The following is a 22,445-nucleotide window of genomic DNA, read 5'->3' on the forward strand; positions in this document are numbered from 1 at the left end:
ATTAGGAGGCAGAAACTTCACAGTAATGAAGTTGAATTCTAGTAACTCAGTCTCCAGGTCTGGGGGTGGCCAGAAGCATTGTCGAGCAAAAGCAGGCACTTGAGTGGGAAGTTATTTTCATTAAGGTAACTCCTCACACTAGGAGCAAAAATATCATGAATCTAATCCCAAAAAACTGTCTGGTCATCCAGGCCATACTGTTGGCCCTCCACATGATGGACAGCTTGCTTTTCACTACATTGTTTTTTTTTAAATACAGGGGGGTTCTCCAAATGATACACTAGCATTAGTTTTACCTTAAAATGATCACTAGTATTGCCACAAAGCAAAAGAGTTAGCCTGTCCTTCATAGGCTTGTGTCCAAGCAAAGCCTTTTCCTCTTGTGTTATGTATGTTCTATTTGTCATATTTTTCCAGAAGAGTCCAGTCTCATCACAATTGAACACTTGCTGGGGGATAAAAGCCTCAGCAGTTACTTGCGCACCAAACTCTTTCACAAAATTCTTCCTCATCTTTCTTGTTAGCACTTGAAGCCTCTCCATGGTGAACCACGCTGTGTATATCACTTCGCTTCTAAACTTTGCAAACCACCCTCGACTAGCCTTAAATAAGTTAATTTCAGAACTTGTACCTGGGATTTTCGTAAGCAAATCCTGGTGCAAAAGCCTTGCTTTCTCACAAATTATAGCCTCCAAAATACTGTCACCAGCCAACTGCTATTCATTGATCCAAATCAACAGCAACTTTTCCACTCCTAATATCTGTGATCTTTGCTTGGTGATCAGTCACTCCTTTGGCAACATTTGCTTCTTTTATTGCCATCCCTTTTTTTTTAAGGATGGCACAGATCGATTACTTTGCTAAGCCATACTCCAAAGTGAGAGCAGAAACATGGACGCCATTTTCATGCTTCCGTATGATCTCTTTCTTTGTCTCTATTGCTGTTCTGCTTGTTTTTCTTTCTGGTTTTCCGCTTTTAACTTTTTCGTGTCCCATAGTTACTTATTAGAAATAATGAACAAGAGAAATGTCGCCAGAAAGAGAACGGTATGGCACAGATGTGCAATGAACAACAGATGAGACATAATTAAGCTTGTTAGAAAACCAGAACACTGTACAGTAACTGAAGCAATTATGAGTTCAGAATTTTGTTAGAAAACTGATTTGTTAGAAAAGGGAGGCATTCAGCAACTGAGGTTCCACTGTATATGCTTATATGCATATATATATATATATATATATATATATATATATATATATATATATATATATATATATATATATATATATATATATATATATATATATAGTTGTGTGCAATGAGATAATGCAATGTAAAATGAAGAAAGAAGTAAGAACTAATGAGAAAAGAATAATGAAGGAAGAGGAGAGAGAGAGAAAGATGAGAAGAGAGACAAGTTGGGGCAAGGCTTGGATGTGTCCCAGACTTGTAGCCTGCCCAACCTGAAGCTGGTGCCAGAAATCATAAGGGGAGTTAGTTCTGAAAGATTTTGAGACTCTATTAATGAAGTTGTTGTTGGGTATTTGGAGAACATACTTAGTATGGTTCCAGACAGAAATTTAAAGTGCATGAGATTCAGTGATGGAAGGCTCAAGTATATTTTGTGGGCCACTTCTCTATCATGTATAGCATGAGAATAGGCTGTGTTTGGAAGGTTTAGGTCAAGAAAAAGAGTGAGGAATGTACTCCTCTATACCAGGTACTATCGCCTCTGTTATGTGCTTAGCACAGAGATGGGTCTCTGACATGGAAGCAGTTGTCATTCCTTGGAAAATTGGCATAATTTCTCCTTAGGTCTCCCCATTTAACATAGGCACCTCTGCCTTGGGGGATCCTGAAGAGGGTTTGGAGTGATAGGACAAGATAGAGATGAGAGGTTGTGATTGGAGGAGCCCAACGGAGAAGATAGAGTGACAGCATAAGCAGAAGAGGTAAGGAATATATCAAGAATGTTGGGCATATCTCCAAGATGGTCAGGAATATGAATAGGGTGTTGCACCAATTGCTCAATGTCATGGAGGATAGCAGAGTTATAATTTACCAGAATGGTCAATGAAGGGAGAGGAGAGCCAAAGCTGGTGGTGAACGTTGAAGACTCTAAATAATCAGAGTAGTCAAAGAACTTTTTTAGTCAGAGGAATTAGGTGAGAGGTATACACTACATAAATTTAATTTGAGAGTGAGTTTGTAGTTGTAGTGAGATGGTGGAAAACTTTGATGATTCAAGAGCTTGGACATGAGAGCAAGTTAAATTGTTGCATACATAGATGCAATATCCAGCTTTGGATTGAAATTGAGGATAGGGAAAGTAGCAGGGAGCAGTAAAGGGGCTACTGTCATTTGCCTCAGACACCTATGTTCCAGTGAGGAAAAGAAGATGAGGTTTAATAGAGGAGAGGTGGTGTTCTACAGATTGAAAATAATAGATCCTAATAAAAATTAGGTGCATGTAGTTTTGTGTGAAAGAAGAAGTCTTTACTTTTATGTCTATTTTTTTAGTGAATTTTTTATGTGATCATAAAGATAATTTCCTTTCGAATCTAGTGATATATAATACATGCCTACTTATGAGTTTCAAAGGAAAGAAAGCTGCTTCTAAATCATTGTGTGGCAAGATACACAGAGAGGCCACAAAATACTTGCCAACAGAAGAAGCATTAGAAAAAAATTATGAAACTTACTGGTGCGTGAGTGTTAGAAATCTTTTAATATATTTTTGTAATTTTTCTTGGCTCAGCTTGATCTCCATAAAGTCTCATTACTGTGCTGATCTCTCTGTCCTCTTCTTCTAACCTTTTATGCCATTCCTCCTTCTCAATGATGGCTATTACTGCTGTCACAAGCTGGCTTCTCTGATCCCTGTACCTGCCACACTCCACTATCAAATATTCAGTGGTTGCCTTCATTCCCTATAGAATCTGCAGGTTTGTCGCCTGTCACACTGTTCGCGTCTCTAGTTAAGGAGCCTTAGCTAAGGAAATGATTATGGTTAAGATGAAGAGGGAGTTTATCAAAAAGCATGAACAAGGTGGCTGTGTGGTCATTGTTTGTTGTTTTCTAATTTGAGACAGTAATTTGTATACATAATAGCATTTTAATGACTTTTATATGAACATTTCTTGGTTGATGGAATGGATCAGATGTGTTTCTCTTAATATAGGAAAAATTGATTTGATTTACGAGTAGACTGGACTATGAGCCCTTACCAGGAACAGATTATGCTCACAATCCAAGGTACTACTGTATGTAGCAGTAAGCAATCACTGTTTGGGTTACAAATCTGTGCTTACTAAATTTATTTTGAAGTAAACTGACTTTTTTTTTTTTTTAAGAGGGTAATAATACAACTGCTAGTTGTAATCAGATCACTGATTTCCAGGCACAATGGATGAGGCAGCACCCCCTCCTACTCCTGCCATTGTTAAGGAAGGTTGGCTCAACAAGCGTGGGGAACACATCAAGAACTGGAGGCAGCGCTACTTCTTCCTTCAAGAAGATGGCACTCTTCTGGGATTTAAAACAAAACCAGAGCATGGTCTTGAAGACCCACTAAATAATTTCACAGTCAAGGTAATGTACATTTATTCTATACCAGAAATTTTTTATGATGTAAATAAGAAAATGTAAAGGGCATGGGCTAAGTTAATTTTGCAAAGGCACTCCTTTTTCCTTCGTTTGTAGAACTTATAAATGAAATAGAAAGATTTCTTATAATGCAACATTGGCCTTGTTTGGGTTAATGTTGTTTACTTTTAACAGGATTCTGCAAATAGGACTATTTAATTATTGTTTTAACATGATTACCTTTTTCTCCTTGTGTGATCTGAAAATAAAGAGCACTGTATTTTTCTTTTCTTGAAGCTTCATCCAATGCCACTGGTTTAATTGCTAGCATTCATGGTTAGCCATTCGAACTTGGTCCTTTTCATTCTTACTCTCTGCAGTATGGGGGAAGGGCAGGAACACACAATGTAATGTAGGTCCTTATAAAGAAGAGATTCAGGGGGCAGGCTGCAAGAGACATGACTAGCTTCTTCTCCATAAGCAAGATGCACACACACTGAGAGCAACAATGTGGGAAAATGAGTGTTTCCCACTAGGGCTATACATGCACATGCATGTGCCTCTGTCTCTTACATAAAGTGGCATAACATACACTATCCTATGTCTCCCTCTCCCCTTCATGCTCATAGTACGCCGTGTCATGAGACGTGCTGAGTGGCAAGGCCTAATGGGCTGAGATGGTTCTTTGCCCCCTGGGGTGGCCTCCGTGGTTGGGGAGTCCTCTAACAGAGACATGGATGGGCAGAGGAATCGGCAGTTCTTCCACCAGACACAGCCACTAGGCATCTTGACAGGGTAGTCACAGGACTTGCCAATGCTCATGACAGTGCCAATCTTGTCTCAATGCTTCATAGTCGGGTCCCGGATGCAGACTGCAGCATCAAGCTCAGTTTGTGGGGGAGGTGGGGTATGCGTGTTGTACCAGGCCTTATCATCTCATAGGCAAGCAGCAGCCCAATGATCATAACTGTGCTCTGGCCTGCCATTGCTCCCTGAAATTGTTGGTGTTGATGGAAGTTGACAGTGAGCTGGTGTGATTTGGAGTGTTGCAAAGATCGATGAGACCCCTGTCTAACACCTTGCAGTTGAGATTGCCAGAGGGGACCAATTTCTGGATGAGCTGCTTGACTGACTTCACAACAGCCTGTGCGTGCCTGTTTAACTGCAGGTAGTGGGGCGTAGACATGTTGTGGTAGATTCCTTAACATTCAAAAAAGGCAGCGAACTCCCAGCTGATGAACTGAGGGCCGCCATTGGTGCGAAGGGGAACTGGGACACCCAGGTCACAGAAGAGTTGCCTGAAGTGCTGCATGGTCGTGGAAGAGGTCGTGTCTGTGCCACAGGACACGACAACAGGCCAGCCAGACACTTGGTCGGCAACTATAAGGAAGGACCTCCCTGCAGTAGAGAAGAAGTCAACTGACACTGACTCAAAGGGCCTGGTGGGATTGTTGTCACACAGACGGGGCTCACACTGCTGGCTTGGCTGCATCACTTGACACAGCTTGCAGGCACAGGTGGTATTCATGATATCAACATCAATGCCAGGCCAGTACACCGCTTGTCGTGCATGGTGTTTCGTGGCCTAGGCTCCATTATGGCTGTCAGGCAGTGGGCGAGGACACAGTGGCAAAGAGCAACTGGAATGACTACTTGAGCCCCATACAGGATGAGGTCCTCCTCATAGTAGAGATCATCATGTACTTTCCAATATGGGCATAGAGTGTTGGGCAAGGAGTAGTGGTCACTTGGGAATCCCTGCTTGATGTGCTGAAGGAGCTCAGCATAACCAGGGTCATCTTGGGGTGCATGCTGGAGTTCTAGTGCTGGATTGCTGGTGGTATCTGTGGTGGCAAGGGACTCAGCAGCTCATAAGGTGACAATGCTCCTGACAGAGAAGCTAGTCTTGGTGTCAAGGGCATTGTCATCGCTAGCTGGGTTGCTCAGTGGGAAGTGTTAGAGGGCATCGAGGATGCACAACTCCTTGCCTGGGTGCCATGTCACTGTGAAGGTGAAAGCTGTGATCTTCAAATGCTGAAGATGTGGGTTTTCAATGGCATCCAGCAAATATCTGTTGAGAATGGGAACTAGTGGACAATGGTCAGTGACAAGGTTTAAGTGCTGCAGGCCTGTGAAATAAAACTTGCACTTCTTCATTGCCCACATGACTGCCAACAATTCCATCTCAATTGTGGTGTGGCAGGTCTCTGTGTCAGTCAAGAAGCGGGAGCTGCACTGGACAAGATGGAACTGTCCTCCCCTGTGGACTTGTAATATCAGGGACTTGTCATATGAAGAGAGAGATTGCCAAGGTTACAGCTACCAGCATTGGAAAAAAGGAGAGAAAGGGGAGACTTGATTGCAATATATAAACCATATGAGAAGGTGGAGGAGGTGGACCAGAGTGACTTGGTGATTTAGGATACATGAGATACTACGGGACATGGAAAGAAGCTGAAGAAGAGTGCTTGTAGAAGAGGTGCCAAAAAGTATAGTTTCCCATATAGAAATATTGATGTATGGAGCAATCTGGATAAGGAGATAGTAAATGCAAGAAGTATACTTGGATTCAAGGCTAAGTTGGATATTTAAAGATTTGGAGATGGGACAGCATGAGCTTAGCTCTTTTTCTATAAAGCACAACTGGGTAAATACAACTAGGTAAACACACACACACACACACACACACACACACACACACACACACACACACACACACACACACACACACACACACACACACACACACACACACACTCGCACAGAAAACAAGGAATGTCTCCACAATAAGCCAGTTGTGGTGTAGGGAAATAGGGGTGGTACAGTATTGTCTCTGTCTTGATAAGGAAAAACAATAATAGTGACAATGAAAGTAGAAGTGATGAAGTGAAATATAAAGTAAAAATAGAGCTGAACCAAAAAGGGTCGTTTACACTCAACGAAAGATCAGTTGATGGTATAAACAACACAAGTGAGAGGGCTTTCTTAGGATTCTGTGCTGAGGACAGAGAGGTAACAAAGTGAGGCAGAGGAGGGTGTTGAACCTAGAAAACATCACTGAAAAATTATTTGAAAAAGTTGTGGACAAGGCCCAGGTTAATTGGCATAAAGAACTTTCTGAATTGAGAGCTGAGAACAAACAGTTAAAAAGTCAATGGAATGCTTTTGTGAAGGAAGTTGGGGAATATAAAAAAAAGGTGGAAGAAAATGTCAAAACTGTTGTTCATTTAAGTGAGAGGTGAGATGCATGGAAAAAGCTTCAAGAAGGAGAAAAGAAGTTTGAGAAAAAGTAGAAAAGGTAGAAAACAGAGGAGTGAAAAAGGCCATGCAAGGTAAGTGCATAAACTTTGAGAAAGTAATAGAGGAGCAATTGAATAATGCCAAAATAACATAGAAGGTAGTGAAAGTTGTCAAGAGTAACGAATCTCTTGTAAGGGAAACTGGATAAAAAGAAAAACATTGTCTTTGGGATCAAGGAAAATAAGGAGAATAACAAAGCAGAGAGAGAGAGAAAGCAGTTAAAGAGATAGTATACAAAGTGGTAAGAAAGGTACAGAAGGTATTATTTTATGTATTTTTAAATATCTGCCTCTAAAAGTCTAACAGACTTTTAGCATGAATGGAGTAACTTCCCCAAATAGTCTAAAACCATGGGTTTACTGTATGTATACGTAATGACATTTCTTGTGGGATATTATATTATTTATGTGAAAATTTATGTTATTTCTCCATGATATTTCTGTTTTCTTTTTGATGTATCACAGAAGCTTCTTGATGTAGTTTTAGGAAAACTGGCAGTGCTGTACCCACACCCATACCCAACCTTAACAGTCAAATTAGAGAGAGAATAGTAGTCAGATGTGCATAGTGAAAGATTAAGAGAAAAGCCACATTTAGAGTGGATGAAGTGTGTGAAGAGAGCACTGAATGAGAGAGAAATGAGTGTGCAGCAAGCATGATAGTGGTGAATGAGAGAGAGACAGTGGCGGGTGCACAAAAATGACAAGGTATTTTTAATCTCTGGGAGGAAATATGGGCACACTTGATGGGGCTCATTGTTATATAGACCCAGTTAGAGTGTGGAGCACTCCTTAAGAAGTAACTTGAATCTGTTGTGGTCTCAGGATTGGAGTAGGTGCTGGATAGGGAACAGTTTCACTATAAAGGGGTAGAGGTAAACCAGTGTATGCTGTTGGGCCTTGCTGTAGATGTGTGTGGCCAGCTGTGCTGTGCCTAAGCTCTTGGGGTGTAGTATGGTGGTCCATGAGATTATCCCTTATCATTAGTGGCTGATAGGGGTAAGAGTTTGAATGATGTATGTTTATTGCTTTGTCTGGGCTACCCCCTGTGGGATTGCCAGGTGGTATATACCACCTGAGTTTTTTGGTATCTAAGTTTCGTGATCCTCGGGTTTCACATCATAGCCAGTTGTGTAGATTTTTACCATCTTGACTTTTGCAGCTTTCTTCCAAGCAGTATTATGATATAAACAGGTTGTCCTCAATCCTTGCTCCCATTGTGAACCCTGCCTGATTTTCCTTCATTTCATTATTGTTTCTTAGGGGATTCTTGATTTTAGTATTGTCACAAAGATTTTGTATGAATAATTTGTCAGTGTGATGGGGTGTAGGTCCTTTGCTTCTGGCTTCTGCATTTTGGGATCATCCTTGTTCTTGATGAATTTCACTCATCTGTTTTTCTCCATTTTCCATTATATTATTGAAGTATCTTGTAAGGGTTTCTATATATGTTTGGTGTTCTAGTGGAACTTTATTTAGCTCTGGCTTCATCTTGTCTTCAGCTGCTTTCTTTTTCTTTAATTTCTTCATCTGAGTCTTCACTTCTGTTCTGTGATCTGGGGTTTGCTCATGAGTGGGATTTCTTTAATAACTGGATAGAAGACATCCATGTGTTCTCTTACTTCACTTGGTTTGTTGAAGCTGTGGTCTCTTCATGTTTGATGTCTGTCTGTCATAATTGTTACAGAAGTTAATTTTTGTTAATGTTTCTGTGCCCAGAAATCTGTAATATTATTCTTTTGTTTCTGATATATCTTTTTCCAAAAGTTTTCTAAGCTTTCTGCTGCCTCTCTATCTGTAAATGCTTTTCCTTCTGCATTGTAAATTTTTTTCTCAGTCATGTTGTTGCCCTTTTTTGTAGTCTCTTAATAATTATGTTCCCAGAGTTTTCTTGTCTGGATTATCCTTGATTTTTATTGCAAGTTCCTTTTCATGTTTGCATATTTCCTCTTTTACTAGATTTTGCACTTTTTTTTTTTTTTGTAATAGGTAAGCTTCTTCCCACTGCCCTCTTTCTGTTATAGAATGTGTATTTTTCTGTTGAGTTCTCTTCTTAGTTTGATTTCCTTTCATATTGTTTCATTTATCCAAAGGGCTTCTTTTACTTTTGGGTAGTTAGTGACAGTTCTTTTGTAAGACTTTTCAGGGTTTCATCTACACATTTCTCCATTTAGTTATATAGTGTCACCACATCCTGTATGTCTTGGTTCTTTCTTTTTTCATCTTGGCATTTCACATAGTACTCCAAGGACTGCTCATCTGTTTTGCAAAAATCTGTGTATTCCCACGTGCTTTTGTTGAAGTTCTTTTGGTTGCGTCTTGATCATGCACTGTATTTCCATAATGTTGCAGTCTGATATATCTATTTCTTTTTTCTCCTGATCTGTTTTCCATTTTGTATTCATAATGTAGAATGAAATATTACAAATTGTGTGATCAATAGACTCCTTTGGTTTTTCATTCCCCACATGTACAATCCTTCACAGTTTGCATCATCGTTCAGTACGATTAAGTTGTCTTTCTCCAGCCACCCCAAAATCATCTTTCCATTCTCATTTAGCAGCTGGTCTCTCAGAAAGCTAACATGTGCAGTGAAGTCTCCTACAGTGATCATTGTTGTTTTGTGGTTGTTTTCTATTATCTTGTTAAGTTCTGTTTTCATTGATAATTTTTTGTATGGTCTGATGAAGAGACATAGACTGGTACCAGAATAAAATTGACAATACATGAAATTTATTGGAGGTCAGTTGAAATGTGCTTAGAATTTTACAAAGCATATCACGTCTGCTTGAAGGTAGCTTTCACGAGATGATACCCCACAAGTCAGACTTTGAAGTGTACAAACACCTACATGATTATTAGATCCTCACTTATCCCAGTGTCCTTACTTTGTAAGAGAAACACTGTAAAGCATAGTGTGGGAGAGGAGGGCATGTGAAAGCTACCTTCAAGCAGATGTGATTTGCTTCATAAAATTCTAAGTACATTTCAACTATTATGTACTCTGTCAATTTTACATCAATAAATCACTTGTCTGCTGAAGCTTGCTTCATCATGAGGTTTTAAAGCCATGTGGGTGTCATACCCTAGCGTATGTTTGTTTGCATAATACAGTCACTGTCATGGCAACTCCTAGTATGATGATGGTTAGGAAAACTGTAAATGAAAGGCCTTTCATTGTACTGCCAAACATTTCCCAACACAAATTAACAACCTTCACCCAAACTTAACATAACACTGCTTCTTGAAAGTAATCCACATCGAGGGTAATTACCTTGTCATAATGCCTGGCAAATGTGGTCTCCTGTGACTAACCAGCTTTTGCCATAATGTCAGCTACTGGCACTGCCATGGCCTTGGCTTTTGATGCTGCTGCTGGTCGAATACTGCCTGCTGTGTACCTTGCGGTGTACACCCCCAACAAGATCAGCATTGTCCTGACCCAACTTGCTATAGTTTCCTTTGACACAGGTTTGTGTGGCTTAACAAAGCTGATGAAAAGTTGTCCATCCTCTTGCCCAACTGTTCTTAACTGTTCCATCTTTCCAATGTGCATTTTTGGAGTTTGACACACACACAATCTTGTCTTTGGCATAAGCTTGAAATTTCACAACTTGAATGTTACATTTTGGTCTGCATTGTTTGATGTTGTGCCTAACTACATGGTAATGAAATTCTCACTAGTACACTAGTACTAACATTACACTAATAACATTAGTGTTATTAGTAACATTACACTAGTAAGTGTAATGTTTGGACCTGGGCCACTTGTGTAAGAGCCATCAGTATCACAAGTTTTAAAGTCAGCCCCCTGATTGTGAGATTGTGTACAGGGGCCATGGTCCTTAGTTGTTGCAAGACTGGTGTGACATCCCAGATATCAGAATACCTGGGTGTTGATGGCCTCAGGTTGAATACTCCTCATAGTAGTCTCTTTACCAGGGGGTGGTTTCCTGTCCTGCAGCCATCCACAACTATACCAAGTGAAGAAAGGACATGCCCTGGCTGTGTTGATGCAGTTGTACCCCACTCTTCTGTGAAAGGTTTCAGATAAGAAATTTATTATGTGGCTTACAGAGGGATTAAGGGAATCGATATCCCATATACAAAAAAATTGTGTCCATTTGGTGATGTGTATGTGTACGGTATTGCTTTGCAGCAAGTCCCTGGCTTCCGAGAGGCCATGATGATGTCCATACCCACAGCCGAAATGCCTCTTTCTCACAGGTTTTCCCAGACAGAAGACAAGCCATTAACTTGGTATGCCGCATGATGGGATGATCCTTTGTTGAAAATGGTTACGTGAGCTCATTCTTAGTTTTCATTATGAACAGCGGTTCCTTGACTAGCATTCGGAGGAGTGCCCCCATCCACAGCTGGGACAGCCACAGTGGTACCATCAGCCATCCTTTTGCCTGCTTTGCTTATATTTTCTGCAGACATCTGGAGATCAAAGAGAATGGAGGGAAGATGTATACCTGTTTAAATTGTGCCCAACTTAAGAAAATGTGTCAAAATATTCTGCCTCTGGATCGGGTTTCCAAGAACAATAACAGTCTATCTGTTTATTCAACTGAGATGCAAATAATTCAATGTTTAGAGTCCCAGAAATTCTGCAAACATCCCTAAAGATTTTTTCATCCAGCCTGCATTCATGTCTGTCATTAGATTTGTGAGATATTTTGTCTGCCATGGTGTTGTCTCTGCCGGGTATGTGAGAGCATGTAACCCATGCATACTTGTGTACACACCATTCCCATATTTCAGTGCAGATCTCATTACAAATCATGGATTTCGTGCCATCCATTTCATTAACATAAGTAATGGCGGTGGTGTTATCACAGAACACTTTGACATGCTTTCCTCTAACCTCATTTTTTCAAATGATTTTAGGGTAAGGAAAATAGCTTTGAGTTCCCATGCATTGATGTGTGTAACTGAATTTCATCCTGGAACCATCTGTCACCTGTAATTTGAAAATCAAGACATGCACCCCAGCCTAAGTCCGATGCGTCAGTGTATAATTCAATATTAGGGCACTCCCAAAATATTTTCCTATTTTGCACTGCAACCTGATTCTGATTCAGCCACTATCTGGGGTCAGTTTTCATGTCATCTGTGACTGGCATCCACTTGTCAAATTTACCATTGTTGTAAGGCAGCTAGTTTTGCAGTTTCTAGCTTCCTGTAATACAACTTGCCCATTTCCACTGCCGTAATTGCAGCAAGTAGAAGACCAACTACCCCTGGCCACTTCCCTGATTTTGTCTCTCTTTTTCTGTATCAGCATTGTACAGCTGTGCAAGATTTTCTCAATCCCACATTCTGGTAATGTAACTGTCATGTTTTCAGTCAATAACATTTCCTAAATACTCTATATGTTTTGTGGGCACCAAAATAGATTTTTCTTCATTGATACAGAAACCAAGTTTCCTTAAAAGCTGCACTGTATTTAGCAAATAGCCATATCTGCCTGTCAGTGAACTGTTGCAAATGAGTGTTATCAAGATAGCTGGTAATGGTATAGCCCCACTCTCTTAGTGTAGCAAAGACTGGCTTCATTAACTTGGTGAATAGTCATGGACCTTCTGAAATACAATTTGCCAGTCAAGCGAAATGATAAATTTTTCCACGCCAGGAGGAGGCAGTAGATACCTGCCGAAACGATAATTACTCCCAGTGAGGTCTAAAGCACTGTTCAGGGGGTGCTGTGAACTTTTCATTAAACCCAGCTGTGACCTCAATGAACGTTTCCCTTTGTGTCTCACAACACAAGGGGGCAGTCACAGCCTGCCCTCTAAAGACAACTCTCTTCTTCCACATAAAACTACAAGCACCTAATAACTCCTACACCAGCCCCGGAGTCCCCATCTGGGGAGGGGACCATGAATGTCCCCAGGTCGGACTGCCTTTCTGTCAACAACCCTAAGTGTCTTGACACCCCCTTCAACTTTTTCTTCACTAACTTCTGCAACATTTGCAGTCTATGATCAAATTTTCAATCTGCAGAACACCACCTCTACCCTTCTAAACCTCATCTTCTTTTCCTCACTGAAACTCAGGTGTCTGAGGCAACTGACAGTAGTCCCTTTTCTGTTCTCTCCTACTTTCTCTATCCTCATTTTCGATCCAAAGCTGGATGTTGCATTTATGTGTGCAATGACTTAACCTGCTCTCGTGCCCACGCTCTTGAATCTTCAGAGTTTTCCACCATCTGGCTACGACTACAGAGTCACTCTCAAACTAAATTTATCTGTGCTGTATACCTTTCACCTAACTCCTCTGACTATAAGAAATTCTTTGACTACTTAACCTCCAAAGTGGAGCACATTCTGACCCTCTTCCCTTTTGCAGAGATCTCCATTCTTGGAGACTTCAATGTTCACCACCAGCTTTGGCTTTCCTCTCCTTCACTGACCATCCTGGTGAACTAGCCTTCAACTTTGCTATCCTCCATGACCTAGAGCAATTGGTGCAACACCTTACTCGTATTCCTGACCGTCTTGGAGATACGCCCAACATTCTTGACCTTTTCCTGCCCTCTAATCCTTCTGCTTATGCTGTCACCCTTTCTTCTCCATTGGGCTCCTCCGATCACAATCTCATATCTGTATCTTGTCCTATTGCTCCAATCCTTCCTCAGGATCCCCCTAAGCGAAGGTGCCTCTGGCGTTTTGCCTCTGCTAGTTGGGGGGGACCTGAGGAGGTACTTTGCTGATTTTCCTTGGAATGACTACTGCTTCCGTGTCAGAGACCTGTCTTTGTGTGCTGAGTGCATAACAGAGGTGATAGTGTCTGGCATGGAGGCATACATTCCTCACTCTTTTTCTCGACCTAAACCTTCTAAACCTTGATTTAACACAGCTTGTTCTCGTGCTATACATGATAGAGAGGTGGCCCACTAAAGGTACTTAAGCCTTCCATCACCAGAATCTCATGCACTTTATATTTCTGCCCGGAACCATGCCAAGTCTGTTCTCCAACTAGGAAAAAAACTCCTTCATTAACAGAAAGTGTCAAAACCTTTCAAGATCTAACTTCCCTCGTGACTTCTGGCATCTAGTCAAAAATATCTCCAATAACTTTGCTTCTTCTTCTTTCCCTCCTTTATTTCAACCAGATGGCACCACTGCTATCACATCTATTTCTAAAGCTGAACTCTTCACTCAAACCGTTGCTAAAAATTCTACCTTAGATGATTCAGGGCTTGTTCCTCCCTCTCCTCCACCCTCTGACTACTTCATACCACCTAAAATTCTTCACAATGATGTTTTCCATGCCCTTGCTGGTCTAAACCCTTGGAAGGCTTATGGACCTGATGGGGTCCCTCCTATTATTCTCCGAAACTGTGCCTCCATGCTTGCACCTTGCCTAGTCAAACTCTTTCAGCTCTGTCTGTCAACATCTACCTTTCCTTCATTCTGGAAGTTTGCCTACATTCAACCTGTTCCTAAAAAGGGTGACTGTTCTAATCCCAGAAACTATTGTCCTACTGCTTTAATTTCCTGCCTATCTAAAGTTTTTGAATCTATCCTCAACAGAAAGATTCTTAAACATCTATCACTTCACAACCTTCTATCTGATCGCCAGTATGGGTTCCATCAAGGCCGCTCTACTGGTGATCTGGCTTTCCTTATTGAGTCTTGGTCATCTTCTTTTAGAGATTTTGGTGAAACTTTTGCTGTTGCCTTGGACATATCAAAAGCTTTTGATAGAGTCTAGCACAAAGCTTTGATTTCCAAACTACCCTCCTATGGCTTCTATCCTTCTCTCTGTAACTTCATCTCAAGTTTCCTTTCTGACTTTTCTATTGCTGCTGTGGTAGACGGTCACTGTTCTTCCCCTAAATCTATCAACAGTGGTGTTCCTCAGGGTTCTGTCCTGTCATCCACTCTCTTCTTATTATTCATTAATGATCTTGTAAACCAAACTTCTTGTCGTATCCACTCCTACGCTGGTGATACCACCCTGCACTTTTCCACGTCTTTTCATAGACGTCCAACCCTTCAGGATGTAAACATTTCACGCAGGGAAGCCACAGAATGCTTGACTTCTGATCTTTCTAAAATTTCTGATTGGGGCAGAGCAAACTTGGTATTGTTCAATGCCTCAAAAACTCAATTCCTCCATCTATCAACTTGACACAACCTTCCAGACAACTATCCCCTCTTCTTCAATGACACTCAACTGTCCCCCTCTTCTACACTGAACATCCTTGGTCTGTCCTTGACTTATAATCTGAACTGGAAACTTCACATCTCATCTCTAGCTAAAACAGCTTTATGAAGTTAGGTGTTCTGAGACGTCTCCACCAGTTTTTCTCATCCCTCTAGCTGCTAACTCTGTACAAGGGCCGTATCTGTCCATGTATGGAGTATACTTCACATGTCTGGGGGGGGGGGGGTTCCACTCATACTACTCTTTTAGACAGGGTGGAATCAAAAGCTTTTCGTCTCATCAGCTCCTCTTCTCTAACTGACGACTGTCTTCAGCCTCTCTCTCACTGCTGCAATATTCCATCTCTAGCTGTCTTCTACCGCTATTTTCATGCTAACTGCTCTTCTGATCTTGCTAACTGCATGCCTCCCCTCCTCCCATGGCCTCACTGCACAAGACTTTCTTCTTTCTCTTACCCCTATTCTGTCCACCTCACTAATTAAAACAGAGATACTTTTGCTGCTCTTCCACTTTCTTTTTTTGAATAGCAAGCATGGTAAAGATCCACCAATGCCATGAAGTCACCCTTGTTTATAAGCCTCACTGCTTGCTCAAAATTTTCCATTTTGAAGTGTTTATAAGCTATGCATTTATTTAACCTTTCCAAGTTGAGTATCATCCTAAATTCACCATTCTTTTTCTTCCTTAAAAATATAGGAGAGATTGCTTGATCATCCTGTTTTCATGTAATTACAATTACTTTGAGATTCAACAATTTGGTAATTTTCTGATAAATGATAGCTTGATCCTCCTTAAAAACATACTCTACTTCCTCAAAAAATAAAGGCGTAATGTTTGGCACTTCAAGATCAAGGTGGCAGTGCTCAGCAATATCTAAAGTGAGCTTACACCATTTGAGCAAGAATTTGTGAAGTCTGCCTGCTTCAAATATGAATTATTGCTGGGGACTGTTGTGACCTCGGCCTTGGAAGTTTTTTGGCTCAGAATCCTGCCGTGCGTAGGTGAGTCGTGGTTCTCCCTTGGAGCTGAACTGACATTGTCCATAATAGTGAAACCTGGATGAGAACCCTTTGAAAGGGATTCTACCCTGGAACGCTCTTGTTTTTCCCCCTGCGGGTTTGCTGGAGCTGAATTTTCCATGAGGAGAAAGACCTCCTGGTGGAAAATTTACTCTTCAGTCTTTCCACCTCTTGAATTTGTTTGGCGGACTGCAAGATGTTGTCTTCAAACAAAAACCTTGTCATGGGAACCTTATCCAAACATAAGTGGGTGTACTTATGATTGATCTCATGCTTGATAACAAAGCGTCTAGCCAGATTGTTGCAATGGTACGCATTTCCTAACAAGGCCAGAGCCCCATTGAGCACACTCACTTCATGAGCCACCACAGAGTTCCCTTCTTCCTGTGCAAATTTGTCCAGCACAGTGAGTGATTTAACAATAATAGTAGCAGCCTTGAGTAAGTCTTTATCAATGTCCTTCATGCAGAAATCTGCCTGTTTAGCATCTGGTTTCAGCGTCTCTAAAATCTGCATGTTGCACTCAACAGGGTCAAGAGCATGGCAATTGCTGGGCTTCTTGGTGGTGTCATCCTCCAAAACTTCTCTATAGTCTTCCTCACATATCCCATTATCAAGATGATTCACCATATCTGCCACATGTGTTTCTACACATGTGGCTTTGCATCAGAACACTGCAGATAGGTGAGCCATGGATTTCTCCTTCTTCACTGTCATCATCATTGGTTCTGAACCCTGAAAATCCTGCATTTAAGCCAGCAACTAAAGCCTCAAGAGACTGAGGGTGGGGACCTCCAAACACACGGAAGCAGCACCACTAGTGGTTGGGGCCCTGCTCCCAGAGCCTGCGCTGCTTGAGTCCAGTGTGCCTTGCTGTTTCTCAGCTTGCAATTTCTCCATGTCACCTGTTAACTCAGAAATGGCATCCATTACCATGGCCCAAGTAACATTGCACTTCCCTCCAGGACAGGAAGGGTGAGGGAGACATGTTATGGTAGTGTCAAGGTGCCTGTCTTTGTCGGCAGGTTCCCTGCTGATAGTGGTGGTGTACGGTCTTGCCTTGAGCGCCTGTGATGAGTAGAAGAGTGCTTGCACCTGGATTTGTCCTCTCCAAGGCATCAACTCGTACTACTTGTTTCTCTGTTAGAGGCTCCGTGGGAGCCAGCACCAGCAGAAGACTTGGCGGTCAAAACAAACACCATAGGCAAATCCTTGGCCTGGATTTGTTTGAAAGGGCAATAACCCTCTCCTAAAGCAGACAATGGGTGAAAGGCTTTGCTACCAGTGTAACAGGAGACAGCCTGGCAAGTTACGAAGACTTGGTGAAGAGAGTGAGAACTTGCATATGTCCGAACAGTGCAGGAGCCACGTAGCACCTGATGTGTGGGGCAGCGCGGCATTATCAAATGGGGAAGCAAGCTTCAGCAGACAAATGATTTGCTGACATAAAATTTATATTGTGTATGGTCATGTTCATGTGCATGATGTCCATGTTCTACAGTTGTAGTGGTGTGCTCCATCTTTATGTTGTCGGATTGGTAGTCCTTCTTGTTCTTTTGAGTGTTTCATGCTGTCATATTTTTGTACTGAATTACTCTGTCTGAATTACGAGTCTGTATTTCATCTATTTTTTATTGGGTTTTGCTTAGACAGTGTTTCATTAGTTTCTCTATTTTGTTAATTTTCATATTTTTATTCCTTGTTTGTTTAACTTCTTCCTCCTGTATCATGTTACTTGTGTCACATTCTGTTTCATCTCTTATATTCATTACTTTCCGTTTCATAGTTTTCTAATCTCCTCCTTTCTCCCACTTTCTCTTTAGCCCTTCTCTCAGTTTTTTTATTTTTTTCTTCCCATGCTTTCTTAGTCATATCTGGAGTTATTCCAATTTTCTCATATTTGTTCTGTCTCGTGTAGCTCTTTGGCATTTCCAGTTACAGTAAAACCCTCATAACTCGGCATGATAGTTACTCAGCCTTGCCAAGTTGTTCAATTTTGTGAGTTATGCAAATTCCCTATTACCTTCCCCCATTTGTATGAATAGTCAAAATTTTGAAAACTGCACTACACAGCAGCAGTAAAAGCCTAAAATAGTACATACCAATGAAGGGGCTGCTATAGTCATGTAGTCCAAGCAGACAGAGGCCTTGAGGTAAGATGAGAGTGAGAGCATGTGGCCCAAGTGTGGATATCTGTTCAAAGAAAATGTGGGTGAGGTATGCTGAATGTAGACAACAGGATGTTGTTAAAACTTGACATGCTGAGATGCATGGATTTTTCCATTTTTTTTGTTATTTGTTTGAATTTGAAACTGATTTTTTTTAATGAATATTTTGCTGCTTTGCTGAGTTATATTGAATTTTTAGTTATACTGTGCCAAGTTACAAGAGTTTTACTGTACTGCCCATTTCTTTTTTTTCATTCTTCGTTTTCCTCTGTATTGGTGTTATCCTATCTTGATTTTTTCTTTTCCAGTCTAATCACTTTCTCAATGTTGCTTTGCGCAATACCTAACTTTCCTTGAAAGAGGTACTTTAAATTTTTGGTCTCTTCTACTCTTTCTCTCTCTCTGCAGGGTTTTGTTAAGTAGGCTCAGGTAGGTTGTAGATGACCATATTGTTCCTTTTTTTCCTTTGTCAGCCTTTTTGCTGGATTTCTCTTGCTTTTTTTTCTGCTACTATTGTAATTGTTTGATGTTACTCTTTCCTTCAGGTTGTGTGTCTTGCCTTTTTTTCAGTATTTTCCAGCTCTTTTGCTTCCACGTCCTTCAGCTTCTGGACGCAATTTTGTATCTGAGATCTGCATTTCCTGCAAAACCAAAAAATTTCCATCCCTTGGTTTTCACATTGGACTTTTTAAATTTTGCTTATTTCCTCACACCCAGTGTGGAACCAGTTGTTGTAGGCTTTGTACAGAAGGGCTTCTGCTTGTTGCTCTTTGCAGTAGTCCTTGCATTTTTGTTTCTCTGTTTACTTGTCTAAGTACCTACAGCTGTTACATTTCTTCTTTCTGGTACTTCTTTGTTCCTCCATTGCTTGCTGGGTTGTAAATTATCTTTTCACATGCTCCTGCCTTTTTTACATCATCACTCCCAGATGGTAGTAGTGCAGCAGTGCAGCCAAATTATTTTTTCTTGAAGTGGCTCAGTATTGCTCCTGAGCTAGGCATCTGTCGAAGTTTGTAACTTGAATATTCATAAATCAGGGAGCATTTATATGCATGTTGATAGTATATAGTTCTTGGGATGTTACAGAATGGGGAAGTGACACATGGAATCATTTTACATTGAAATTGAAAGAAATAGTATCAGTTTGGTGGTGTGTGGTGCCTCCCAAGCATGGCTCAGTCCTGCAGGCAGGGTTGGGGTGTCAGTGTGATGTGAAATACTGGGAGGGAAACTCTGGAGGCTGGGAACATACTTGAGTCTAGGTAACACTGTAGGTGGCAAGGCACAGGTGGGAGTTGCAGCATTACATCCTGCATGTGGTGTCAAATGGCTGCCCGATGTGGGGATAAGTTGAGGCAACTGATAACAGTCAAGTTGCAACCTGGATTATGTGGAGGAGATAGGGGTATTGTAGGATGGCAGGGTCTCTATGCTAATTGATACATTGCTCCATGAAGATTAGCAGATCCTTATGCCTCACACTTGTCCTGCATGCCCACTCAACTACATGTATGATCCAGCTTCCTCTAAATTCACCAACACACATGTGCCTTCACTGCTTTACATTCTTTGTTCAGATATTTTTATAATTTGTCTATAATTTTGCAGCACTTTTGCTGAAGAATAGGGGTGGGTAGGGATAAGGAGTGGGATAGGGTCACATGTCAACCTGGTGCTGTTCCAAGAAATGCAGATACACATGCAGAGACCTTATGGAGATCAGGAAATATGTCGTAATTTGTACCCAGCATGCCCAAGTGTTGCATTTGTCCAGATATTGTGCTTGCCACATTGATTCTCATCATTTACTGGACATCAATATGAAAAATAGTATTGTACAATATTACTTACATGTACAACCAATTCTAAGAATTTCAGTTGCAAATGCTAATTTATGAGGATTTTTATGCCTTTATCCATCTCTCTGTCCTACATCAGCCATAATACATGTATTGATGTTTTTTCAAGGTGATTTATGTTTTCTTTGTGTGTGTGTTGGATCAGTTTTCATAAAGTAGGGAAACAAATGTCAAATTTGTTCATTTCATGTGGTTATACATTATAAGAAATAATTCTTGGACGTGAAAGCAAACATGTGTTCCATCCATATTAAGAGACAGCAGGTGATGGAACAATAGAGACATGAACACTATTAAGGGTCAGTGAGAACAGGCAAAAGTTGTGGGTGTGGAGGTGCATGGAACAAAAATAGCAAATCTGAGAAATACAATTCTGTGAAAAATTACTGCCAATATATACAGCTTATTTGCAGGTAGTCAAAATAAATATGTATGTGCTTTGTATTGTATATGTATTTACATGTACAACAGCTCACATACCTGAATATACAGATTATTTGTGTGGATAAACCACTTGTTTGCCACAGCAGAGAGGTGCATAACATCATGATTTGTGCTGTAGTATGTTTCAGAAATGTGATATATTTGTCTAATCAAATGTTTGTTGTTTTAATTGCATGTTGTCTAATGTTACCATCTTTTCTCAGCAATGTCAGATCCTGAAAACTGAAAGGCCACGACCAAACACCTTCATTATCAGAGGACTTCATTGGACAACTATTATTGAGAGAACATTTAATGCCCAGTCAGCAAGTGACAGGTTAGTTTATCAGCTGTTGTGGTATCTGTTCTTGTTATTTAAGAGAATTAATTTTTTAAGTCAAGTGCAATTTGCATTACTTTACTAAAAGTTTTAGAGCAGTTTTCTAGTAGCTAAAAGTAATTCTTGCATATTAATGCCAGTGGATTTTCATGTAAGTTTATTCCAAGTGTATGCATTACTATTTATGTTCTGTTTCCATGCAATTTGTAAATCTTATCCACTAAAGATTTTTTTTCATCCAGTTTCCCTAGTTTATTAGAGCTAGGAGGGAATCTCCTAGAGAGGGACTTAGCCCTTCCTACCCTTGGACTGTGGCCAGGATTCGAATCTGTTGTACTACAGAATGACACTAGTAATGAGATTATGAAAGGAAACAGACATTGGTTTTGCAGTATTGAGCATCAAAGTTTGCCTGGTGAAAGGGGCCAGCAAAATTTAATTGTAAAAGTGTACCCCACCTAAAGGCCCGGTCCCACAGGCCTTGTGGGTGAATTGCGACTGAATTGTGCATGAAATTGGTAGGCATTCACCAAACATACTCTGTATTTGTGAGTCATGCTGAAATCAATTACCCAACCTCCACACATGTTCCCAATGCATCTGCACTGGGTGTTTCTTCTGGTCCCAGATTTTTAACTGCACAGTATTTTGGTTGCGGATGGGATTCATAATACATTTGCAATACATATGCAATACATACACAATCCATGCGCAATACATCCACTGTTATTCTCTGTGTTCGGCCTTTATCCGCAACTCATGGGTAATTGCATGTTGGTAGCGAAATGGGAGCGTATGTATCGTGTATGTATACTGAATGTATAGCATACCTAGCACATCCATACTACGAATTATAAGAATGCATTCCAAATACGTAGCATATAATTTGCGAACCAATAGCGATTGGATAATGGTAAGCCAAGATTGTATATAAAGTGAGCCAGAACTGGACTCACATCAATTGTCATCTGGTTCTGGAAGAGTATACACCTATATACCATGGACTCTCAAAGATGTTGCTTTCACCCAACAACATAACAGTCAAGTTGCACAACTTTTGCAAGTGCTCCAGGAAAGAAGACAAAAAAGACGGTCAAGATCAGTCTGGGTCAGATTCTGGATTGGCAGAAGACTGAAGTTGGGGATCTATGATAAGCTGATGGTGGAGCTGCAAAATGAGGATCCAAGTTCCTTCCAGAACTTCATGAGGATGTTCTCAGCCATGTTTGATGAATTATTAAACAGGCTAACTCCAAGACTCACCAGGCCAAGCACCAACTACAGAGCAAACTTGGAGCCTGGACTGAAGTTGGCAGTTATCCTGCGGCACTTGGCCTCTGGAACCAAATACAGGGACATGGGGTATGGCTGGAGGGTGCCACACAATACCATCTGCAAAGTTGTGAGAGAAGTCTGTCAGGCTATTGGAGGAGTACCTGGAGGAGCATTTCACATGCCCTAGCAATGATGAAGGATGGTGCCAACTCTCCAATGAATGGATGCAGAAATGGAACTTTCCCCACACCATTGGGGCCATTGATGGCAAGCATGTTGTATGCAAAGCTCCCCCAAG

The 22,445-nt window shown here is 40.9% G+C and overlaps 1 protein-coding gene across 1 annotated transcript in view; it reads left to right on the top strand.

Annotated features, from left to right (window-relative positions):
• Window positions 1-22,445, top strand: part of LOC135106742 (RAC serine/threonine-protein kinase-like) — a 181,323-nt gene that overhangs the window by 11,224 nt on the left and 147,654 nt on the right. The window contains exons 2-3 of the mRNA XM_064016010.1: window positions 3,402-3,592; window positions 20,757-20,869. Of these exons, the coding sequence (XP_063872080.1) occupies window positions 3,407-3,592; window positions 20,757-20,869 (299 nt within the window). The 5' untranslated portion in view covers window positions 3,402-3,406. The remainder of the gene's footprint in view (window positions 1-3,401; window positions 3,593-20,756; window positions 20,870-22,445) is intronic.

The sequence above is a fragment of the Scylla paramamosain genome, chromosome 14, assembly GCF_035594125.1.
Source record: "Scylla paramamosain isolate STU-SP2022 chromosome 14, ASM3559412v1, whole genome shotgun sequence".
NCBI lineage: Eukaryota > Metazoa > Arthropoda > Malacostraca > Decapoda > Portunidae > Scylla > Scylla paramamosain.